At 31.0% G+C, this 18750-nt stretch overlaps 1 protein-coding gene and 1 long non-coding RNA gene across 2 annotated transcripts; one reads left to right on the top strand and one right to left on the bottom strand.

The window, feature by feature from the left end:
- Positions 1-9427: 9427 nt before the first annotated feature.
- Positions 9428-10528, bottom strand: LOC127902943 (uncharacterized). Its single transcript, XR_008055589.1, has 2 exons — positions 10111-10528; positions 9428-9946 (listed from the first exon to the last, which is right to left on the bottom strand). It is a non-coding gene; the product is annotated as an uncharacterized LOC127902943 (long non-coding RNA).
- Positions 10529-13661: 3133 nt separating this feature from the next.
- LOC102615150 (G-type lectin S-receptor-like serine/threonine-protein kinase At4g27290) lies at positions 13662-18382 on the top strand. The gene is made up of 7 exons (XM_006481267.4): positions 13662-15041; positions 15584-15706; positions 16753-16901; positions 16993-17203; positions 17365-17602; positions 17682-17832; positions 17907-18382. Exons 1-7 carry the CDS (start codon positions 13772-13774, stop codon positions 18210-18212), a joined length of 2448 nt encoding a protein of 815 aa, XP_006481330.1. The 5' UTR covers positions 13662-13771; the 3' UTR covers positions 18213-18382.
- The last annotated feature ends 368 nt before the right edge of the window (positions 18383-18750 follow it).

Raw genomic sequence — 18750 nt, 5'->3', positions numbered from 1 at the left:
TGAGACAATAGTCGTATAAGGCATCTTATCAAATAGCATTCTTGCTTTCTTCATTTGACCCAATCTAGCATTCCCAGAAATAAGATTATTCCAAGCAACTATATCTCTATCAGTCATTTCCTCGAACACTTTGTGTGCCTCAATTAGCTCATCACATTTTCCATACAAATCTAGAAGTGCATTCTCTGTTATGGAATGCGACTTCAGCCCAAATTTACACACATGGGCATGAATTTGCTTTCCCAGGGAAGGACACAACAGCCCCACACATGATTTAATCACAAACAGTAATGTAAATTTATCAGGCAAAATTAGGCTTCCAGCTCGTGGGTTATATAATTACCGGCAAGTGACAATGAAGTAGCAGTAGATGAAGATCCGAGAGAGCAAGTGCAGATCCAAGAGAGCAAAGACGAAGTAGCAGCAGCTGGACGGAGTCCGAGTAGCAGCAGCTGGACAGAGTCGGAGCAGCAGCGGTTACGGCGGAGAAAGAGCAGCGGCAGTGGCTAGCACACCAAGAGCGACCAAGAGAGAGATTTGCTGCAACTGGATTGAGAAAATTGAGGGGAAAGAGGGAGCTGCAGTGAACTAGATTGAGAGTGAGGGCTGCAGTGAAGAGAAAAGTGAGGGCTGTAGGGTCACGATTTTTTTGTTGTTTTTTAATTTATTTTTAGGTTTAGTTTGTAAAATTTGGAGAATATGTTTAACTTGTTTTCAGTTGTATAGTTATAATAATGAATCCAGATTTTGTGTTTTGTAATTTGTTTTGTGAAAAAAATCCACCAAACATGTTTTATGTGTGTATTATAAAAATGAAAACGAAAATATGACTTGTAAAACGGTATCAAACAGGCCCTTAAAGTGCGGTGAGCCACTGTACTTTATCCAATCTCTGCTACTCTGACACACTTTTGGCTTTGATACTTACGAGGCGGTTGTGGATATGTGGATAGGAATGGGATGCAACATTTTTCGCCATTTATTTTATATTGAGTTAAAACTTAAAACCACTCTTTTGTTTTGGTTTCTCATTTTATTGCAGTTAAGCAAACCATTTTTCGAAAATTAAAAAGAGTTATGGCTAGAGCCTAAAGCGAAGGGAGGTAGCCATTGTAAAGTTTATTGACTCTTATTATTATTATTATTATTATTTTATTCACATCATACACCACCTTGAAATTTTCTCCAGTTTTTTATTTTTTCCGTTTCTAATTAACACCTCTTTAATTTTTATGTATTAATTTATCATAATAGGATCCTCTCTTAATTTTAATTTTATTAAATTTTTAAAGATATTTTATCATATGTATTTATAATAGTGTATCATAAGATTTAATTTTTATTTATTTATTCACTACCAATCAACTGACCATTTACTCTTAATTTTTTGTTGTTAATGCTTTTAATTTTATCCTACATAAATAAAAATTTGGCGTTCAAGACAAAATACATGCATGATAATAATTGAACGTTAAAGTAATAAGAAAATATACAATAGGAGCACAAATTTTTGTTTTTTTTTTTTAAGAAATAATGGGCGCTCAAACTTTTTGGTATTATAAATACACAATGACAATATGTAAAAGGGAATCAAATTTCAAATACACAATCCTCCTCTACGATTGTTTGTCACTTAAGAAACGGTGGATTTAAAAAAATTATGCAGAACAAAATAATTTTTCTTGAAACTTTCTCTTCTATTTTTTTTTTTAATTTCATAACAAATGATTAGTTGAATTCTAAGGAATTTTGAAATGGGATATCTATATAGCCCGCAGCTATGGTACAACAAGTTATTTTATCACTTTTAATAAAAAGTTTAAATTTTAAAATTTTAAAACTAGAAGTCAGATAGTTTTTTTAAAAGGTTATATTGTCTAAAATATCCATTATTTATTTTTAATTCTTATTTCATTTCTTTCACAATCTAACTTTAGATGGTTGTCTACTTAAATAATTTTATAATGTTTAATAAAAGTTCTTACTAAAAATTAAATAATTAATTTTTTTTATAAAAACTCTACTAATAAAATCACTACTTAAACAATCACTATTTAAAAATGAGTGATGATACAACCACAAACTCTTATACAAATTGATGTGGTATTAATTTATTGGTTAAATGAAAATATAAAATAATATAAATAAATCATGTGGGCCAAGAGATATTTAATTCAACCAATTTTATCATACCATACATGTAGGGATGGCAATGGGGAGGGGAGGGAACCAATCTCCCCGTACTCATCCCCGATATTTTGCATATGTCCCCGTCCCCGTCAGAATTACTTGGGAGAATCTTCATCCTCTCCCCGAATAATAACAGGGGATCCCCAAGGGTCCCCAATCCCCGAATAATTAATACATTTTATATTTTCAATTTTGAGTTAATCATATTAAAATAAAAAATTCAAATAAAAGTAAAGTTTGAAATATATCTTACATTAATATCCATTACAAAAGTCACATACATTAAATTAGTAAGTAACGCAGCATGTAAGGGATACAAACTTCTTTTACAAACTATCGTGAATAAATTAATAGTCTAATACAAAATTGTTACAAATAAAATCGAATTTAGATTCAAAATTAACTTTTTCAATGGTGGCGTGGGTACTTTATAAATGTGGATTATTCCCTTTACAGCACAATAGTTAAGTCGGAGCAAATCAAGAGCAAATATTAGATTAGATTAGATTAGATTAGATTAAATTAGATATTAAAATTGTGATTCGATGTGGGCAATTATAACATCTAAAAATAAATAAAAAATAGATTTAAGTTTAAAACATTTAATGAATATTAAAATTAAAACAAATTTTTTGGGCTAATAGAATTTACCCGGTTTTTTTAATGTATTAAATAAAAATTTAGGACTTTAATTAGTTAATTAGGCCTAAAAGTTTAATAATATAAATATTTTGATATTTGTTATTTTTACCAATAATTATAATTTTATAATTTAAATTTTATTATTTATTTACTAGTAACTTTAAAAAATAAAAATAAAATTAAAAATTAAAATGCGGAAATGGGTAGGGGATGGGGATTCCACCTCATCCCCGTCCCCTCCCCGAATAAGAAATTGAGTAAAAAATATTTCTCGTCCCTTCCCCGAATAAGAAATTAGGTATGAAATTATCCCCGAGAGTACCCGTCCCCGTGGGAATTTTTAACATCCCTACATATATGTTTGTACAAGATATATTTGTACGAGATATGTTTGTATAAGAGTTTGTAGTTATATCATTACTCTTTAAAAAGATATGCTAAATTAATGAGTTTTATCACATTGATAAGGATTGATCGAGTGTATGACGTTGTACACAAAGCAACCTAATCATAATTTGTCACGCACCATATCGCGCACTCGATCAAAATTTTTACATTGGCTATGGTATCTAATGGATTTCATGCCACATAGTCCGTGCACTACCAAATCTTTTTTTTTTAATTTTTTTTTTAACTACCAAATGGGGTCCAAACGGTTTAATATGATATACCCCAAGAATACATTAGTTGGACGTCACTCGGAGTTGGCTATGTAATAAATAACCTCTCTTAATTCTTAATGTTAGGCTTTTGAATTTATAACAACCAACAACTGATAATTCAATCTTTCGTTTTCAACTTTATAATTAAAAATACGACCCCCAAACTTTTGTTTGGCAGGGCCAATTCAGGCATACGTCGAACAATAATCTGCCACGACTCTTCAAGAACGTTTGATTTGGTTGGATTATGTGATTATTTAATTATCCGACGTCACGATGGGATTTGTTCTTAATGCCCAATTCAATTTGATTTGAAGTACACGTTATGTGCTTAATTTGATAATAATTGTTACTTTACTTGCGGGCATGGACAGCATTCAAGATTCTACGTGTTGTTGTTTCTTGGCAACTCATCAACATGTTTATCCACTGCCTTTTTATTTATTCTTCTCTTTTGTGTTTTTATTTGGTTTTGAGCCTCATCTGTTCATTTAATATTATGGAGGCCAAAAAAAAAAAAAAATGAAATAGAGAAGCAATTCTCACTAACATATATTTTTAAAAATATTATCAAAAATTGGCAGGTGTTTGTGCATCATATTTATTTCGAAGTTATTTCGCGACAGATTTCATAATTGGTCATGTCCTTACTCTCCCTCTTCTTCGTCATAATTTTGTAAAGACAATTTCCCACTAACATACTGTTTTAAAAATATTATCAAAAATAATTTTGTAAAGACAATTTTTTTTTTATGATTTTGTTTCCGTACGTGCAACCAAAATCATTGAATTTTGAATATTAAGCACTCTATTTCAATTTCCGTACAACATATTGGATTTGTGCATGAGAAAATGTACATTCGATTGTACCGTTTGTGTTTGTTTGTTGCTTAAGAAAACAAAAAAGGAAGGTTAGTCATTTCCATCAACAATGTATTGAAGAAGACAAATGTACAGAATGAGATGATTTGACAGCATGAGGAATAGCTTCTCATGTTTTTATTTTATGGCAATGTACTCTTTCTAATTTAACCAGTGAAAACAATAAATACGATCTGTCGGTTCTTTCAAATTTTGTTTTTAATACTAGATTATTACTAAAATATTATATCAAATATGATAATTTATATTTACAATTAAATTATACAGCTGAAATCCTCTTTATAGTGTGTGCATTAATCTTCTAAAGCACTATCTAATTTCCTTAGACCTTATCTAATATTTTTAATTATTTAATAATTAAAAAATAACTTAAATTAATCTTGTAATACTTTTATAGAGGCTTCTAACCCTAACTTTCAAATCTTTGCTTCTATTGATTTGTTATTATTGTTTCCTCATTTTTACTTTTGGTAGAAGTTGATGTTTTGAAATTTGTACGAAGACGGGGCCACTTGGAATTTTGAAACCCAAGTTTAGTTATTGGCCCAAGACACACAAACGTGAGTTCTAGAGACGAGAATGGAGCTGCTTACGCCCCTTAAAAACTCTTAAGAAACCCTTTTTTTTTTATTACTTTGTATATACTTGATGAAATTGATAAAAAAATATAAATTATTTTTTTAAAAAATGATGCAGTCTTATAAAATTAATATTATTTATAAAAGTTAATTATTTTTTTGTTAACATTAAAAATATATATTAATGTATATAGTTAAGTGTACACAACATTTTCATCAATAAAAATTATGTTCACACTAATCAACTCTCTATTTTTCTTAGTATTAATAGACTCCCACATCTTACAAAGCCTAACCCTTATCATCCAACTATCTTTATCATTGTTTAACTCATGAAGAAAAGAGTATTCCATGAAACACACAATACTAAAAATTTAAATAAGTCAAAAAATAAAAACACAATAACATTTCTAAAGAGGATGTTGGTTAAATAATAAAAAAATCCAAACATAACAAATCTTAAATGCTTAATATTTATAGAGTTTGAAGAAGCCAAAAGACACTAAATAAAAGGTTGCATAATTAAATATGAGATTATGACATTAAAATTAGGTCCTAGTGGCATTGGTGAGGAAAGATGAAAGAACATTCTTTCCTATATTAATTAGTTGATGTATTTTAAACCACTAAAGTTTAGTTGTTGGCTTAATAAAATAAATGAATGTTTCAAAAATTATAATTAATTTATTATTAATGGTTACATATTGTTGAATTTAAATAGAAAGAAGAAGAGACATGTAATTTTTTGTAATCTATTAATTATTTTCTATTTTTAATATTTTGTAATGTAATTATTTTTTAATCTCAACCAATATATTAGATAATAGAAAATATAAAAAGATAATAAATAATAATGTCACAAATCTTAACTACTTAATATTTATAGAGTTTGAAGAAGCCAAAAGGCACTAAATAAAAGGTTGCATAATTAAATATGAGATTATAACATTAAAATTAGACCATAATGACATTATTGAGGGAAGATGAAGGAACATTCCTTCCTATATTAATTAATTAATATATTTAAGCCACTAAAGTTTAATTGTTGGCATAATAAAATAAATAAATATTTCAAGATTTATAATTAATTATTATTAATGGTTATATATTATTGAATTTAAATAGAAAGAGGAAGAGACATGTAATCTTTTATAATCTAATAATTATTTTTTATTTTTAATATTTTGTAATGTAATTATTTTTTTAATATCAACCAATTTATTAGATAATAGAGAATACAAGAAGATGAGAAATAGTGATGCCACATCACCTTCTCTAGTCCCAACTTTATATATATAGAGAGATATAGATAGATAGATATATATTTTTAATATTTTGTAATATAATTATTTTTTAATCTCAACCAATATATTAGATAATAGAGAATAAAAAAAATGAGAAATAATGATGACACAAATCTTAAATATTTAATGTTTATGGAGTTTGAAGAAGCCAAAATGCACTAAACAAAAGATTGAATAATTAAATATGGGATTATGACATTAAAATTAGGCTCTAATGACATTGTTGAGGAAAGATGAAGGAACCTTCCTTCCTATATTAATTAATTGATGTATTTTAAGCCACTAAAATTTAATTGTTGGCATAATAAAATAAATGAATGTTTCAAGACTTATAATTAATTATTAATAATGGTTACATATTGTTGAATTTAAATAGAAAGAGGAAAAGACATGTAATTATTTATAATCTAATAATTATTTTCTATTTTAATATTTTATAATGTAATTATTTTTTTTAATTTCAACCAATTTATTAGATAATAGAGAATATAAAATGATGAGAAATGGTGATGCCACATCACTTCTTGTAGTCCAAGATGAAGGAACCTCCCTTCCTATATTAATTAACTAGCAAATAAGAACCGCGCTTCACGCGGCTTTAAAAAAAGAATTTAGTATTATCTTTTTTTCTTAATTTACACTTGATAAAACTGATAAAAAATATGAATTGGTTTTTTTTAAGATGAGGCAGCCTTATAAGAAACAAAAAAAGCTATTAGTCAGCAATACAAATAAAGAAGCAACGCAAGATAAAGAATAAAATGAGAAAATATATTATAGAGTGATTTTATTCATTCCAATTATGTGTGTACAAAATAAAAAGATGAGCTCTCTTTTTATAGTTACATAATCACTCCATGAAATTAATGAAAAATTATGAATCATAATTCCTTGTGAAATTGTGGGAGTTATAAGGAAGCTAAAGGTTGCTAATGAGAGATAGTGGGGAGACTAAGAGATATATATTATGAACATCTACATTTATTTTAATAAATTCATAACACTCCCCTTTGGATGTTCATTACAAAGAATATGCCTCATTAAAATCTTTACATAATTGTTATTGTGTAATAACAATCAAATTAAATATGAGAAGATGAAAAGCCAAATCTAAAAGAAAATTTCTCTATTTATTAGATAATAGAGAATATACAAAGATGAGAAATGGTGATGCCACATCACCTCCTCGAGTCCCAACTTTATATATATATATTAGAAAATAGAACCGCGCTTCACGCAGCTTTGAAAAAAGAATTTAGTATTATCCTTTTTTCTTACTTTACACTTGATGAAACTGATAAAAAAATATTAATTGATTCTTTTTTAAGATGAGGCAGCCTTATAAAAAATAAAAAAGCTATTAGCTAGCAATACAAATAAAGAAGCAACGCAAGATAAAGAATAAAATGAGAGAATATATTATAGAGTGATTTTATTCATTCCAATTGTGTGTGTACAAAACAAAAAGATGAGCTCTCATTTTATAGTTACATAATCACTCCATGAAATTAATGAAAAATTATGGATCATAATTCCTTGTGAGATAGTGGGAATTATAGGGAATCTAAAGGTTGCTAATGGGAGATAGTGGGGAGATTACACTACTAGAAAAATGGTCTTTACTAACATTAGAATAGTGTCAGTAATTACTTTTAGTGACACTTGCTAATTGTGTCAGTAATCTGGCAGTCAGAAAAATAGTGACACTTGTAAGTGGTGTCAGTGATTACTATTACTATAGTATCACTAAAATCATAACACCATGGTATCAAAATATTACAATACTATATTAGTATTTGTGATTACTGTTACTATAGTATCACTACTTTATGTATTATTTAAAAAAATAATTATATAAAATGACATATTGCCCATTGATTTGTTGATAGAATTAAAAGGCTGTGAGAAATCAGAACAAAAATCAATTTATATATCAAAACCTTTCATAACATTTAAATATTATCAATATATATTACACAATCCAAATACTTCAATACACAAAGACGTCTTACTACAAGACATCTTATTCTTATAATTGAAAAATCTTAACTACTATTAACCAACTGCTGTATCATTTTTGCAACTGCTGTATCATTTCTGCTTCATTTCAAAATTTGAAATGCATCATTTCTGCTTCAGAACATGGCTTTGCCTTGTATCATATTTTCTGGGACAGGTGCTGTTTTGAATCAGATCAGTATTTGGTCTCAGGAAGTGCAGGCATGATCTTTAAGGATTCATCTACGGCAGAAATGTTACCAAATACTCCAGTCCAAGCATTCATCCTTAACTAAATAGAGAAATATTCATTAGATATGCTACCGAAGAAAGAAGGCAAGGCTGTCCGGAAGAAAAAATAAGTACACATCTTACCATCATTAATTTCAAAATCCAACGATTAAAAACAATTAATTGCATGCATCAAAGTATGCCCGCTCCAAAATGTTATACTTCAATTCTGCTTTAAAATAAAAAATGAAAAAATTGGAATGAAAATACTCGACAAAAATCTGCAATCTAAAATTTTGATTGAAGTGAATAAAAAAACTTTGGACTAAAAATCGTCTAACTTTGTATGCTATTAAATTTTAAGATAAAAGTTATGATTTCATCTGTGAGTAATCAACCTATGAGGCAGCACTAATTACCTTGACAAACACCGATAAAAAAACAAATAGCCTCAACATAATATCTGACCTATGAAGAAAGAAACAAGTGAGTGGCATTTCAATTATACAGAACTGCAAAATTAAAAAAAAAAACTACTTTATTTTACATAATCAAACGATTTTAAATATTTGACCAGGAAACATAACTTAGTAGGACAAGAATGCAGCTAAATTATGAAAGCCATTTTGCTTGCAGATATTAATTAGACATTTCGGTTTTTCTTTTATTTTTCACAATTTGAGCAGCTTTACTTTTAATTTTATCAAGAATCGAGTATGGCGATGTCACAAAAAGAAAGCATAAGGGGGTTTGCAACAGACAGCAAAATCATTCAAGAAACTAGTGAGTTAGAGAAAAGCTCTTATGCAACAACTGAAGCAGATCTCATTGAGCGCCCATACACACCAGTTCAAACTGGAGATGAGTTTGCGCCAAAAATTTTTGAGCAATAAGGAACCACAGAAACTCCACAAAAAGCAAAGATTAACCTCGAAGGAGAGCAACAACCACAAGAATCAGGGGAAATAAAAACTGAGGAATCAGCATTGATGGACTCAGCTACAGCTTCATTGACTGGCCCCCTTCAGAGCTCCAGAATTGAAACTACGAAAGTGGCTGAACAAGTCGGCGAAGGGAGAGAACCAAAAGGCAGCACAGAAGAAAATCAAACCAAAGAACCAGAAGCCATTCATGTAGAAGATGCAAAAATGGATGAAGAACAAGACGGAGATGAACATAAAAGGATAGACTCAAGCTCTGATGCTCCGGTCATGATTGAAGCCAAAAGAGATGTTGTGGATGTTAGGGTTGCACAACTTGGTCACTGGCAAAGGATGAGGAACCTATTTGAAATAAACTGAAACTAATGTATCGTTATTTACTAAAAATAAAAATATAGGGAACTCAATGTTATTTACTCGATAATCAAATATTTCAATTTCTCATAGTTACATGTCACCTCTCGCAAGTCACAGGACTCTTCGTGACTCGAGTCGCTTCATTCCCTCTTGCTTGCAGTCTCCGCCCATTTTTGTAGCACAGAAAAAAAAACTAATTTTCATTTTTCAATTCAAAGTCTGTGACTCTCATCGATCCATATAACACAACAAAACAACAAATTTAACACAAAAAAAAGGAATGTGTAAGCAAGTATCCAAGAGAATAGAAGAAAACCGAGCTTACTGAGTTACTTGGAGCTCTGAGACCTTTCGAAGATCGAATTAGTGGAAGAAAACAAAACTTCAGCTAACAAGAAATCCCGAGAAGTCGAAGCGAGAGGGGCGGTGTGCACTTGAGTAGGGTGAGCAAAATGTGGAGATCTAAAGCAGGTCTTGTGAGCTTGTGGCATAATGACATGGTGGATGTTTTGCATAATGTAGATCGTTAGGGTTTCGTATGGTATGGGTCTTAGAATTTGAGCAGTGGTGTTAGGATTTCTTATGGCATGGACCCTTGAATTTTAGGGCTCGAAGTTTTAGAGGTATGAAGAAGAAGAAGGATATCGCCAGAGAGATGAGGCGGCTGGCCATGAATTTAGGAGTTAGGGAATTTTATGTTTATGTTGATTTAGGGTTTTTTGCTTTTGCTTTTATATTGTTGTTTTCTATATTAATTTAATTTGATAATTTCAACATTATCAACACAAACTAATTTATGAATTTGGCCTGGTGGTTTGTTCGTTGAACATAAAGCACTTTAGTTTTGAGGTCCTAGGTTCGAGTCGCAACTGAAAATAGATTTTTTTTTATTTCTGATACCTTAGTGTCGACGATCTCTGATGTTTAATGTACAAACACCATAGAATCAGTAATTTGTGACACTTGTTTGTTAAACACGGAAAATGACCCAAATATATGTAATTACTGATACTTTTTAGAAAAGTGTCACAAGACAAGTATCAGTAAAAGCTATTTTTCTAGTAGTGTTAAGAGATATATGTTATGAACAACTACATTTATTTTAATAAATTCATAACACTCCCTCTTAGATGTTCATTATAAAGAATATTCCTCATTAAAATCTTTACATAATTGTTATTGTATAATAACAATCAAATTAATTATGAAAATATGAAAAGCCAAATTTAAAAGAAAATTTCTCTATTTATTAAATAATAGAGAATATACAAAGATAAGAAATGGTGATGCCATATCACCTTCTCAAGTCCTAGCTTTATATATATACTAGAAAATAGAGCCGTGCTTCACGCTGCTTTGAAAAAAGAATTTAGTATTATCCTTTTTTCTTACTTTACACTTGATGAAATTAATAAAAAATATAAATTGATTTTTTTTAAGATGAGACATCCTTATAAAAAACAAAAAAAAGCTATTAGTCAGCAATACAAATAAAGAAGTAACGCAAGATAAAGAATAAAATGAGAGAATATATTATAGAATGATTTTATTCATTCCAACTGTGTGTGTACAAAACAAAAAGATGAGTTCTCCTTTTATAGTTACATAATCACTCTATGAAATTAATGAAAAATTATGGATCATAATTCCTTGTGAGATAGTGGGAGTTCTAGGGAAGCTAAAGGTTGCTAATGAGAGATAGTTGGGAGACTAAAAGATATATGTTATGAACATCTACATTTATTTTAATAAATTCATAACACTCCCCCTTGGATGTTCATTACAAAGAATATGCTTCATTAAAATCTTTACATAATTGTTATTGTGTAATAACAATCAAATTAATTATAAGAAGATGAAAAGTCAAATTTAAAAGAAAATTTCTCTATTTATTAGATAATAGAGAATATACAAAAATGAGAAATGGTGATGCCACATCACCTCCTCAAGTCCCAACTTTATATATATATATATATATAATTATTTTCTAGTGCGGGCACCCTATGCGGACACACTTTTAAATTATGAGATTTAATAAAGTCAATACTTTAATTCTGTTAAACCGCATGTCTTTATAATTCATTAAAAAATAATTTTTTTAAAACCTACTGTTTAAGAGCATGTCTGCATTAAAAAAAATGCCAACACCCATTCTATAAAAACATTCCATTACGAAACCCTAGCATTCAAAAACAAACCCTAAATTAAAAATCAAACTCAAATTAAAAAAAATCAAAATTTCATCTTGGTGATTAATATGGCGAAGGGTAGACTCGGCGGTGGGGGAGCCATAAGCCATAACCGAGGTTGTGGTGGAGCTGCATTGTCGTGTAGAGAAGTGGTGGTGGAGCTACAATGTTGCGCGGCAAATCATGATGGCATGGTGGTGGACCAAGGCTGCCGTGCGTTTAGCTCGCCCGACCATAAAGAGCGGCGATCGTCAGGCGTGTAATAGTCATCTACTAAGAGTCGTCTTCATCCATGAAGTGATTGAGGCTGCCGTGCATTTGGAAGAGAGGAAACAAAGAAATTGCTTGATGTATTTGGAAGAAAGAAGAGAAGATGAAAATTCCTTTTTTATTTTTTGCTTTTAAGATGTAATGCAATCCGGCATAAACTCAACTCCTTCATGGGTTATGCAATACCATAACATACATGCATTAATTAAGTGTAATACTTTTAATGTAGTATAGAATTTCTTATTGTTCACATGTGGTATACCAAAATTGTTGATAATTTTTTTTTCCTATGAAAACACGGCTTCCATAAAATTTTCTGTGTAATTCACAAAAATTGCATGACCTTTTCAACTTGACCATCGATTATTTAGTCAATAATGGACCAACAGACATGTGGTTAGAAATTCTCTTCTTCAATTTTAATTAAATTTTAGCAAATTAAGTTTATTCCACCATCTTTGACCACGGGCCACGAGTAAATTCCATGTAGAATATCTTATAGTGAAAGTCATATCTTTTATTTTTCACTTATATATATTACACCCAATCCTAGACGAATCTAACGCTTTGAGTAAAGCTAACTGACATATCCTTCGGGATTAGTTTAAGCCATTCCTTCTTCAGCATTTTTAATAACCAATAACTTACTTGAATGAATTATCTCAAATCGTTCAAATGTAAAAAAACTACGCCCATTGAATTCGCTGTAAATAATACACACACACATTACATATTATTAAAAAAAAAATTCACAAAAAAGCAACAATGTGCAAAGCTATCTTAACTCTAAACGTCAGTGGAAACACGTCATGTTACAAAATAATATGACCAATTCTCTATCATGCTATAATTCTCCACCGTTGGCTGATGTTGAGAGGAAATTATAATCCTCCAATTTGCCAAAAAGATAAGTGATTTCAATCCGCATATTCTTAAAAAGATATTCAAACAAGTTTAGAATCGGATGATAATAAGTTGTTTACTTAAGTTAGATGAATTAGAATTGAAATGGTTTGTATTTCTCTTTATGTGTTCACTTTATATTAAAATTAAAATGAATTGTTTTAAGTTGCTAAAGTGTTTTTAGTTAATTATATATAAACTTTATTATTATGTATTGTAATAATTGTGATTATGATTATTTAAAAAAATTATTGTTAACAACAATAATAATTAACTAATTAAATAACAACAATAATAACAAGATGAAAAAAATAATAATACTGATGATGATGTCATCATAATATGATGATGATGACATCATGATTTAATCTTCTTCTTATTATTATATATTAACAACAACAACAATAATAATATATTTGAGTACAAAAGTGAAATTATTAAATTTAAGTTGTGTAAAATTGTAAATTTAAGGAACTAGAAATTAATTGCCAACCCGTGCGAATTAAGTTCCTATTCTTTATTCTCAATTTCATGGGGAACCCAGGATTCTCATTCCAATGCACAATATTTGTAGAATCTTGTGGCGCAGCATGATTAGTATTTTTTTTAATCTTTGAAGCCGAAATGAAGTGCCTTCCAGCCTTCGATTTCTTTAGCCTTTTTTCCTTCATATTAATCATTGAGTTCTCATTTGCAGCTGATTCCATTGCTCGAGGAGAATCCATCACTGATGGTGAGACGTTAGTCTCCTCTTTCCAAAGTTTTGAGCTAGGCTTCTTCTCTCCAGGCAATTCGAGCAACAGGTATCTTGGAATATGGTACAAGAAAAGTCCAAGGACTGTCGCATGGGTCGCAAACCGAAATAACGCCATTACTGACAAGAGTGGAGTTTTAACTCTGAGCAACAACGGAAGCCTTTTGCTTCTCAACCAAGAAAAGCGCTCCATCTGGTCTTCAAATTCGTCAAGAGTGCTACAAAATCCAGTGGTGCAGCTCCTAGATTCTGGAAATCTTGTTCTGAGAAGCAACGTCAGCAGAAGTTCTGATGAGTACGTGTGGCAGAGCTTTGATTATCCATCAGACACGTTGTTACCAGAGATGAAGCTGGGATTGAACTTAAAAACTGGTTTTGAGCGATATTTGACACCATGGAGAAGTGCCGACGATCCAACCCCCGGAGACTTCAGTTTCCGGTTGGACAATAGTACAGCGGTTCCTGAATTGGTAACCTTCATGGGATCAAGCAAACGTGCTCGAAGTGGACCATGGAATGGTCAAACGTTCGAAGGCATTCCCTGGATGAAAGACTCGGGCTACGAACTAATAGTGGAGCACAAAGAAGATGAGATATATTACAAATTTAAGCTCATCAACGACACAGTCACCACAAGATTACAACTGGAGAACACAGGAACATACCACCGTTTTGTATGGGATGAGACGACCTCCGAATGGCATAAGTTGTACTCTTGGCCATTTGACCATTGTGACAACTATGCGGAGTGTGGAGCTAATAGCAACTGCAGAATTAGCAAGACACCTTCTTGTGAGTGCTTGACGGGGTTTATATCCAAATCGCAAGAAGACTGGGATTCGCCAGACTCTAGGAGTTGTGTCAGGAAACCATCAGATTGCCCGGGTGGAGAAGGATTTCTAAAGCTTCCTAAAATGAAGCTACCTGAAAATTATTGGTCGAACCAAAGTATGAGTCTCAGGGAATGCGAGGCAGAGTGCACGAAGAACTGTTCATGCAGAGCTTATGCAAATTCACAAGTTGTTGGAGGAGGTAACGGCTGTTTGATGTGGTTTGGGGACCTGATCGATATCAAAGAGTGTTCGGAAAAATACGTCTGGGGGCAGGATTTTTTTATTAGAGTTCCGACTTCAGATTTAGGTAAGCGTTTCAAGCTATTTCATTTTTACTGCTGTTTTAGAACTTGCTCACAATTCCTTAAGACCATTACTAAAAAAACTTTTTAAATGAGAATTTACTCAAGCAAAAATAGGTTCAAGTGGCTCTTTGAATTATATTATTCAAACGTAATTATCATTCTCTCCCTTCAATATTAAATTGCGACTTCTCCCTCTTAAAATAATTTTATATATTTCTTTTAATATCATCACTATTAAAGAAAGAGAAGTACCATAACTAAATTATTGAAAAAACTGAAGGAAGTTAAACTTGGTGAGAAAAGAATTTGATTAAAACAATATAAATTTGAAGAATAAAATTAGATGAGCTTTTTGATAATGTACTTAGCTAAAATATGAATTAAAATTAATATAGTTGATTCTTATACTCAATAGTTTGTTTCCCAGAAGGACCTGAGAGTGAGATTAATCATTTTGGCAAAACCAAAATAGAAAAAGAATAGTGAGAGTACAGCAATTGACTAACAATAAAGTGATATCTTTTCTTGATGTTTTATGTTCTAGAATCAAGTAAGCACTCGAATAAAAAGAAAAGATTAAAGATCATAGTGGCAATTTCAATCATTTCCGGCATGTTTATCTTGTGCCTCCTACTCTGCATGGCACGGAAGAAAGCAAAGAACAAAGGTAACATATTCCCCTGACCTTGTTAATTTTTATTATATATTTAATAGTTTCGCCTAATATTTGTTAAAGAAACAACCAAAACCAAGTGATTGCTAAATTTAGGGTACGTTCGAGATTGAGGTTGGACAGCTGTAGTTTAAAAGCTACAACACTAAAGTGTTTGATAAACACTAGCTGCTGTAGTTTTGAAGCTATCTTAATATGATTTTTCACTTGTATGATGAAAAATTTATTATATCTTTAATAATTTTGTCAAAATTATTATTAAAAAATTATATTTACTATATATTATTAACTTTTGTTTGATAATTATAATTTTTTTTTTTACAGCAGATGTAGCTTAAAAGGTACAACACCTCAATCCCAAACAGACTCTTAGTCGATATACATTGGAGACCTCATATATATATATATTGAAAACTCTCTCGGTGAGAAGTTATGGACGAAGAAACCTATCCTTATTTGTCTATGTGTCAGCCAAAACTAATGAGAAGTACTCCTTAAAATTTAACATATTCCTCTGACCTTTTTAATTTTTTATGAAAATTTTGATGGTCATGATTTCTACTGCTGCGGTGTTAGCCTATAGAGGGCTGTTTCGTTTTGGAAAGCAGGAGTAGCGATGAAATTGTTTTATTTGCATTCGAAATTTTATATTCATTTGTTTGTATTTTTATTCTGCGGTTTGCTTTCAATCAATATTTGTAAGAGTTTGATTTTCCACTGACAGTCTTCAATAAAATTATTTACAGAGTAGATAGTTGTCTGTATACACCAACAACTGTATATTGCCTAGAATTAAGAATGCATTTCATTTAGAACTGGGGCAAGGTAATTGAAACTTTAAATTCTTGGTAGGAATAAGAGGTTTACTTATATGTATTTACTACATATTGGATGAATTAAATTGGTTTAATACTATTTTCCGGATAAAGAAGCTTCTCATCAAGAACAAGAAATTGGAAATTAAAAGTTTAAGATAGTCCAGTATCCATACTGCATACGTTGCTTTCAGTTAATATTGTGCATTATTTGGGAGAAAACAGGATACAGGAGGAGAGTTGATCAAGAAAATCAAGATCAAATCGAAGACCTGGAGCTGCCACTGTTTGAGTTAGCTACAATTGCTAATGCCACCGATAACTTTTCCATCAACAACAAGCTTGGAGAAGGTGGCTTTGGACGTGTATACAAGGTGAACTTGAAAGTTGCTAGTGAAATGATTCTAAGTCCGTTACATATATATATTACTCGGTAACTAACTTCTTTCATGTATATTTTATCAGGGCACACTAGTGGATGGGCAGGAAATTGCCGTGAAAAGGCTTTCGAAGATTTCGGAGCAAGGATTGAACGAGTTGAAGAATGAAGTTATACTGTTTTCCAAGTTACAGCACCGAAATCTTGTAAAGCTTCTTGGCTGCTGCATTCAAGGAGAAGAGAAATTGTTGATTTATGAATTCATGCCGAACAAAAGCCTGGACTATTTCATTTTTGGTATGGATCCCACGAAATTTAAAACCTTAAAAGTTTCAGTTAGCTTGTGCTTTCATTATATACGCTTCTTCTGATTTATCAACAGACCTTGTGTTTTTTTTTTTTTTTTCAAAATGAATCCAAGCTGGGAATTGTATTAACCTTAATATGATTCTCTCTAGATCAAACAAAACGTGAGCTATTGGATTGGTCTAAGCGTTTCCATATTATTTGCGGGACTGCTAGGGGTCTTCTCTACCTTCATCAAGATTCTAGATTGAGAATTATACATCGAGATCTCAAAACAAGTAATGTGTTACTTGATCATGATATGAACCCCAAAATTTCAGATTTTGGTTTGGCCAGAACTTTTGGTGGAGACGAGATAGAAGGAAGTACAAACAAAGTAATTGGAACATAGTAAGTGTTTCCTATTTTGTCCTCTTTGTGATTCATTTCCACTGATCAACGAGAATTTACATTTTCTAAACATCTGCAGTGGTTATATGGCACCAGAATACGCTACCGATGGACTATTCTCAGTAAAATCTGATGTCTTCAGCTTTGGCATTTTAGTGCTGGAGATAGTAAGTGGAAAGAGGAATAGAGGACTTTATAATTCAGATAACAAGTTTAACGTTATAAGACATGTAAGTAAAATGCATATATACATAGTCTAAACTAATAAATCGCAAATGACAAAAGGGTTTTCATATGTTTGTAGGCATGGAATTTGTGGAACAAAGGCATGCCTTGGCAACTGATCGATGCGTGTTATCAAGAATCATGCAATCCCGATGAGGTGATACGGTGCATCCACATTAGCCTATTATGCGTGCAACACCATCCAGAGGACAGGCCAAGCATGCCCTCAGTGATTTTGATGTTGGGCAGTGACAGCGTGTTGCCACAGCCAAAGCAACCTGGGTTCTTGGTGGACAGAAAATCAACCGGACCAGATTCTTCATCAAGCAAGCCTGAATCATCTTCAACTAATGCAAGTACTTTCACAGAGTTGGAGGGTCGTTAGAGAATCTATTAGTAGCATGCGATATTCTACATTATCTGAAACTTAAATGACGTAATCAGTACTATTTTAATCAAATTAAATATTATTGATTTAGGGTGTGTTTAGGATTAAGGTTGGACAGCTGTAACTTAAAAGTTACAGTACTAAGTAAAATATTTGGTAAATACTAGCTGCTGTAGTTTGAAAGATATATTGATATAATTTTTCACTTGTATAATGAAAAATATATTATATCTTTAATAATTTCATCAAAATTATTATTTAAAATTTATATTTACTATATATTACTAACTTTTATTTCATAGTTACAGTTTTTTTTTCACAGCAGTTGTACCTTAAGAGATACAGCACCTCAATTCCAAACATACCCTTACTTATACCAGTTCAGCTAAATGAATGAATGAGAAATGGTGAGGATCCAATGATGTGGTATATATATGTTGTGCTATCTAAATAGAAAGTATCCTATAGTTTACATAGAAACTAAAAATAAAAATAAAAAATTTTGCATGCACCAATAAAATTTTGCATATGTAAT

The sequence above is a fragment of the Citrus sinensis genome, chromosome 6 (genome assembly GCF_022201045.2).
Source record: "Citrus sinensis cultivar Valencia sweet orange chromosome 6, DVS_A1.0, whole genome shotgun sequence".
Classification (NCBI taxonomy): domain Eukaryota; kingdom Viridiplantae; phylum Streptophyta; class Magnoliopsida; order Sapindales; family Rutaceae; genus Citrus; species Citrus sinensis.
The sequence above is the reverse complement of the archived record's forward strand: the minus strand, read 5'-3'. Positions and strand labels throughout refer to the sequence as shown.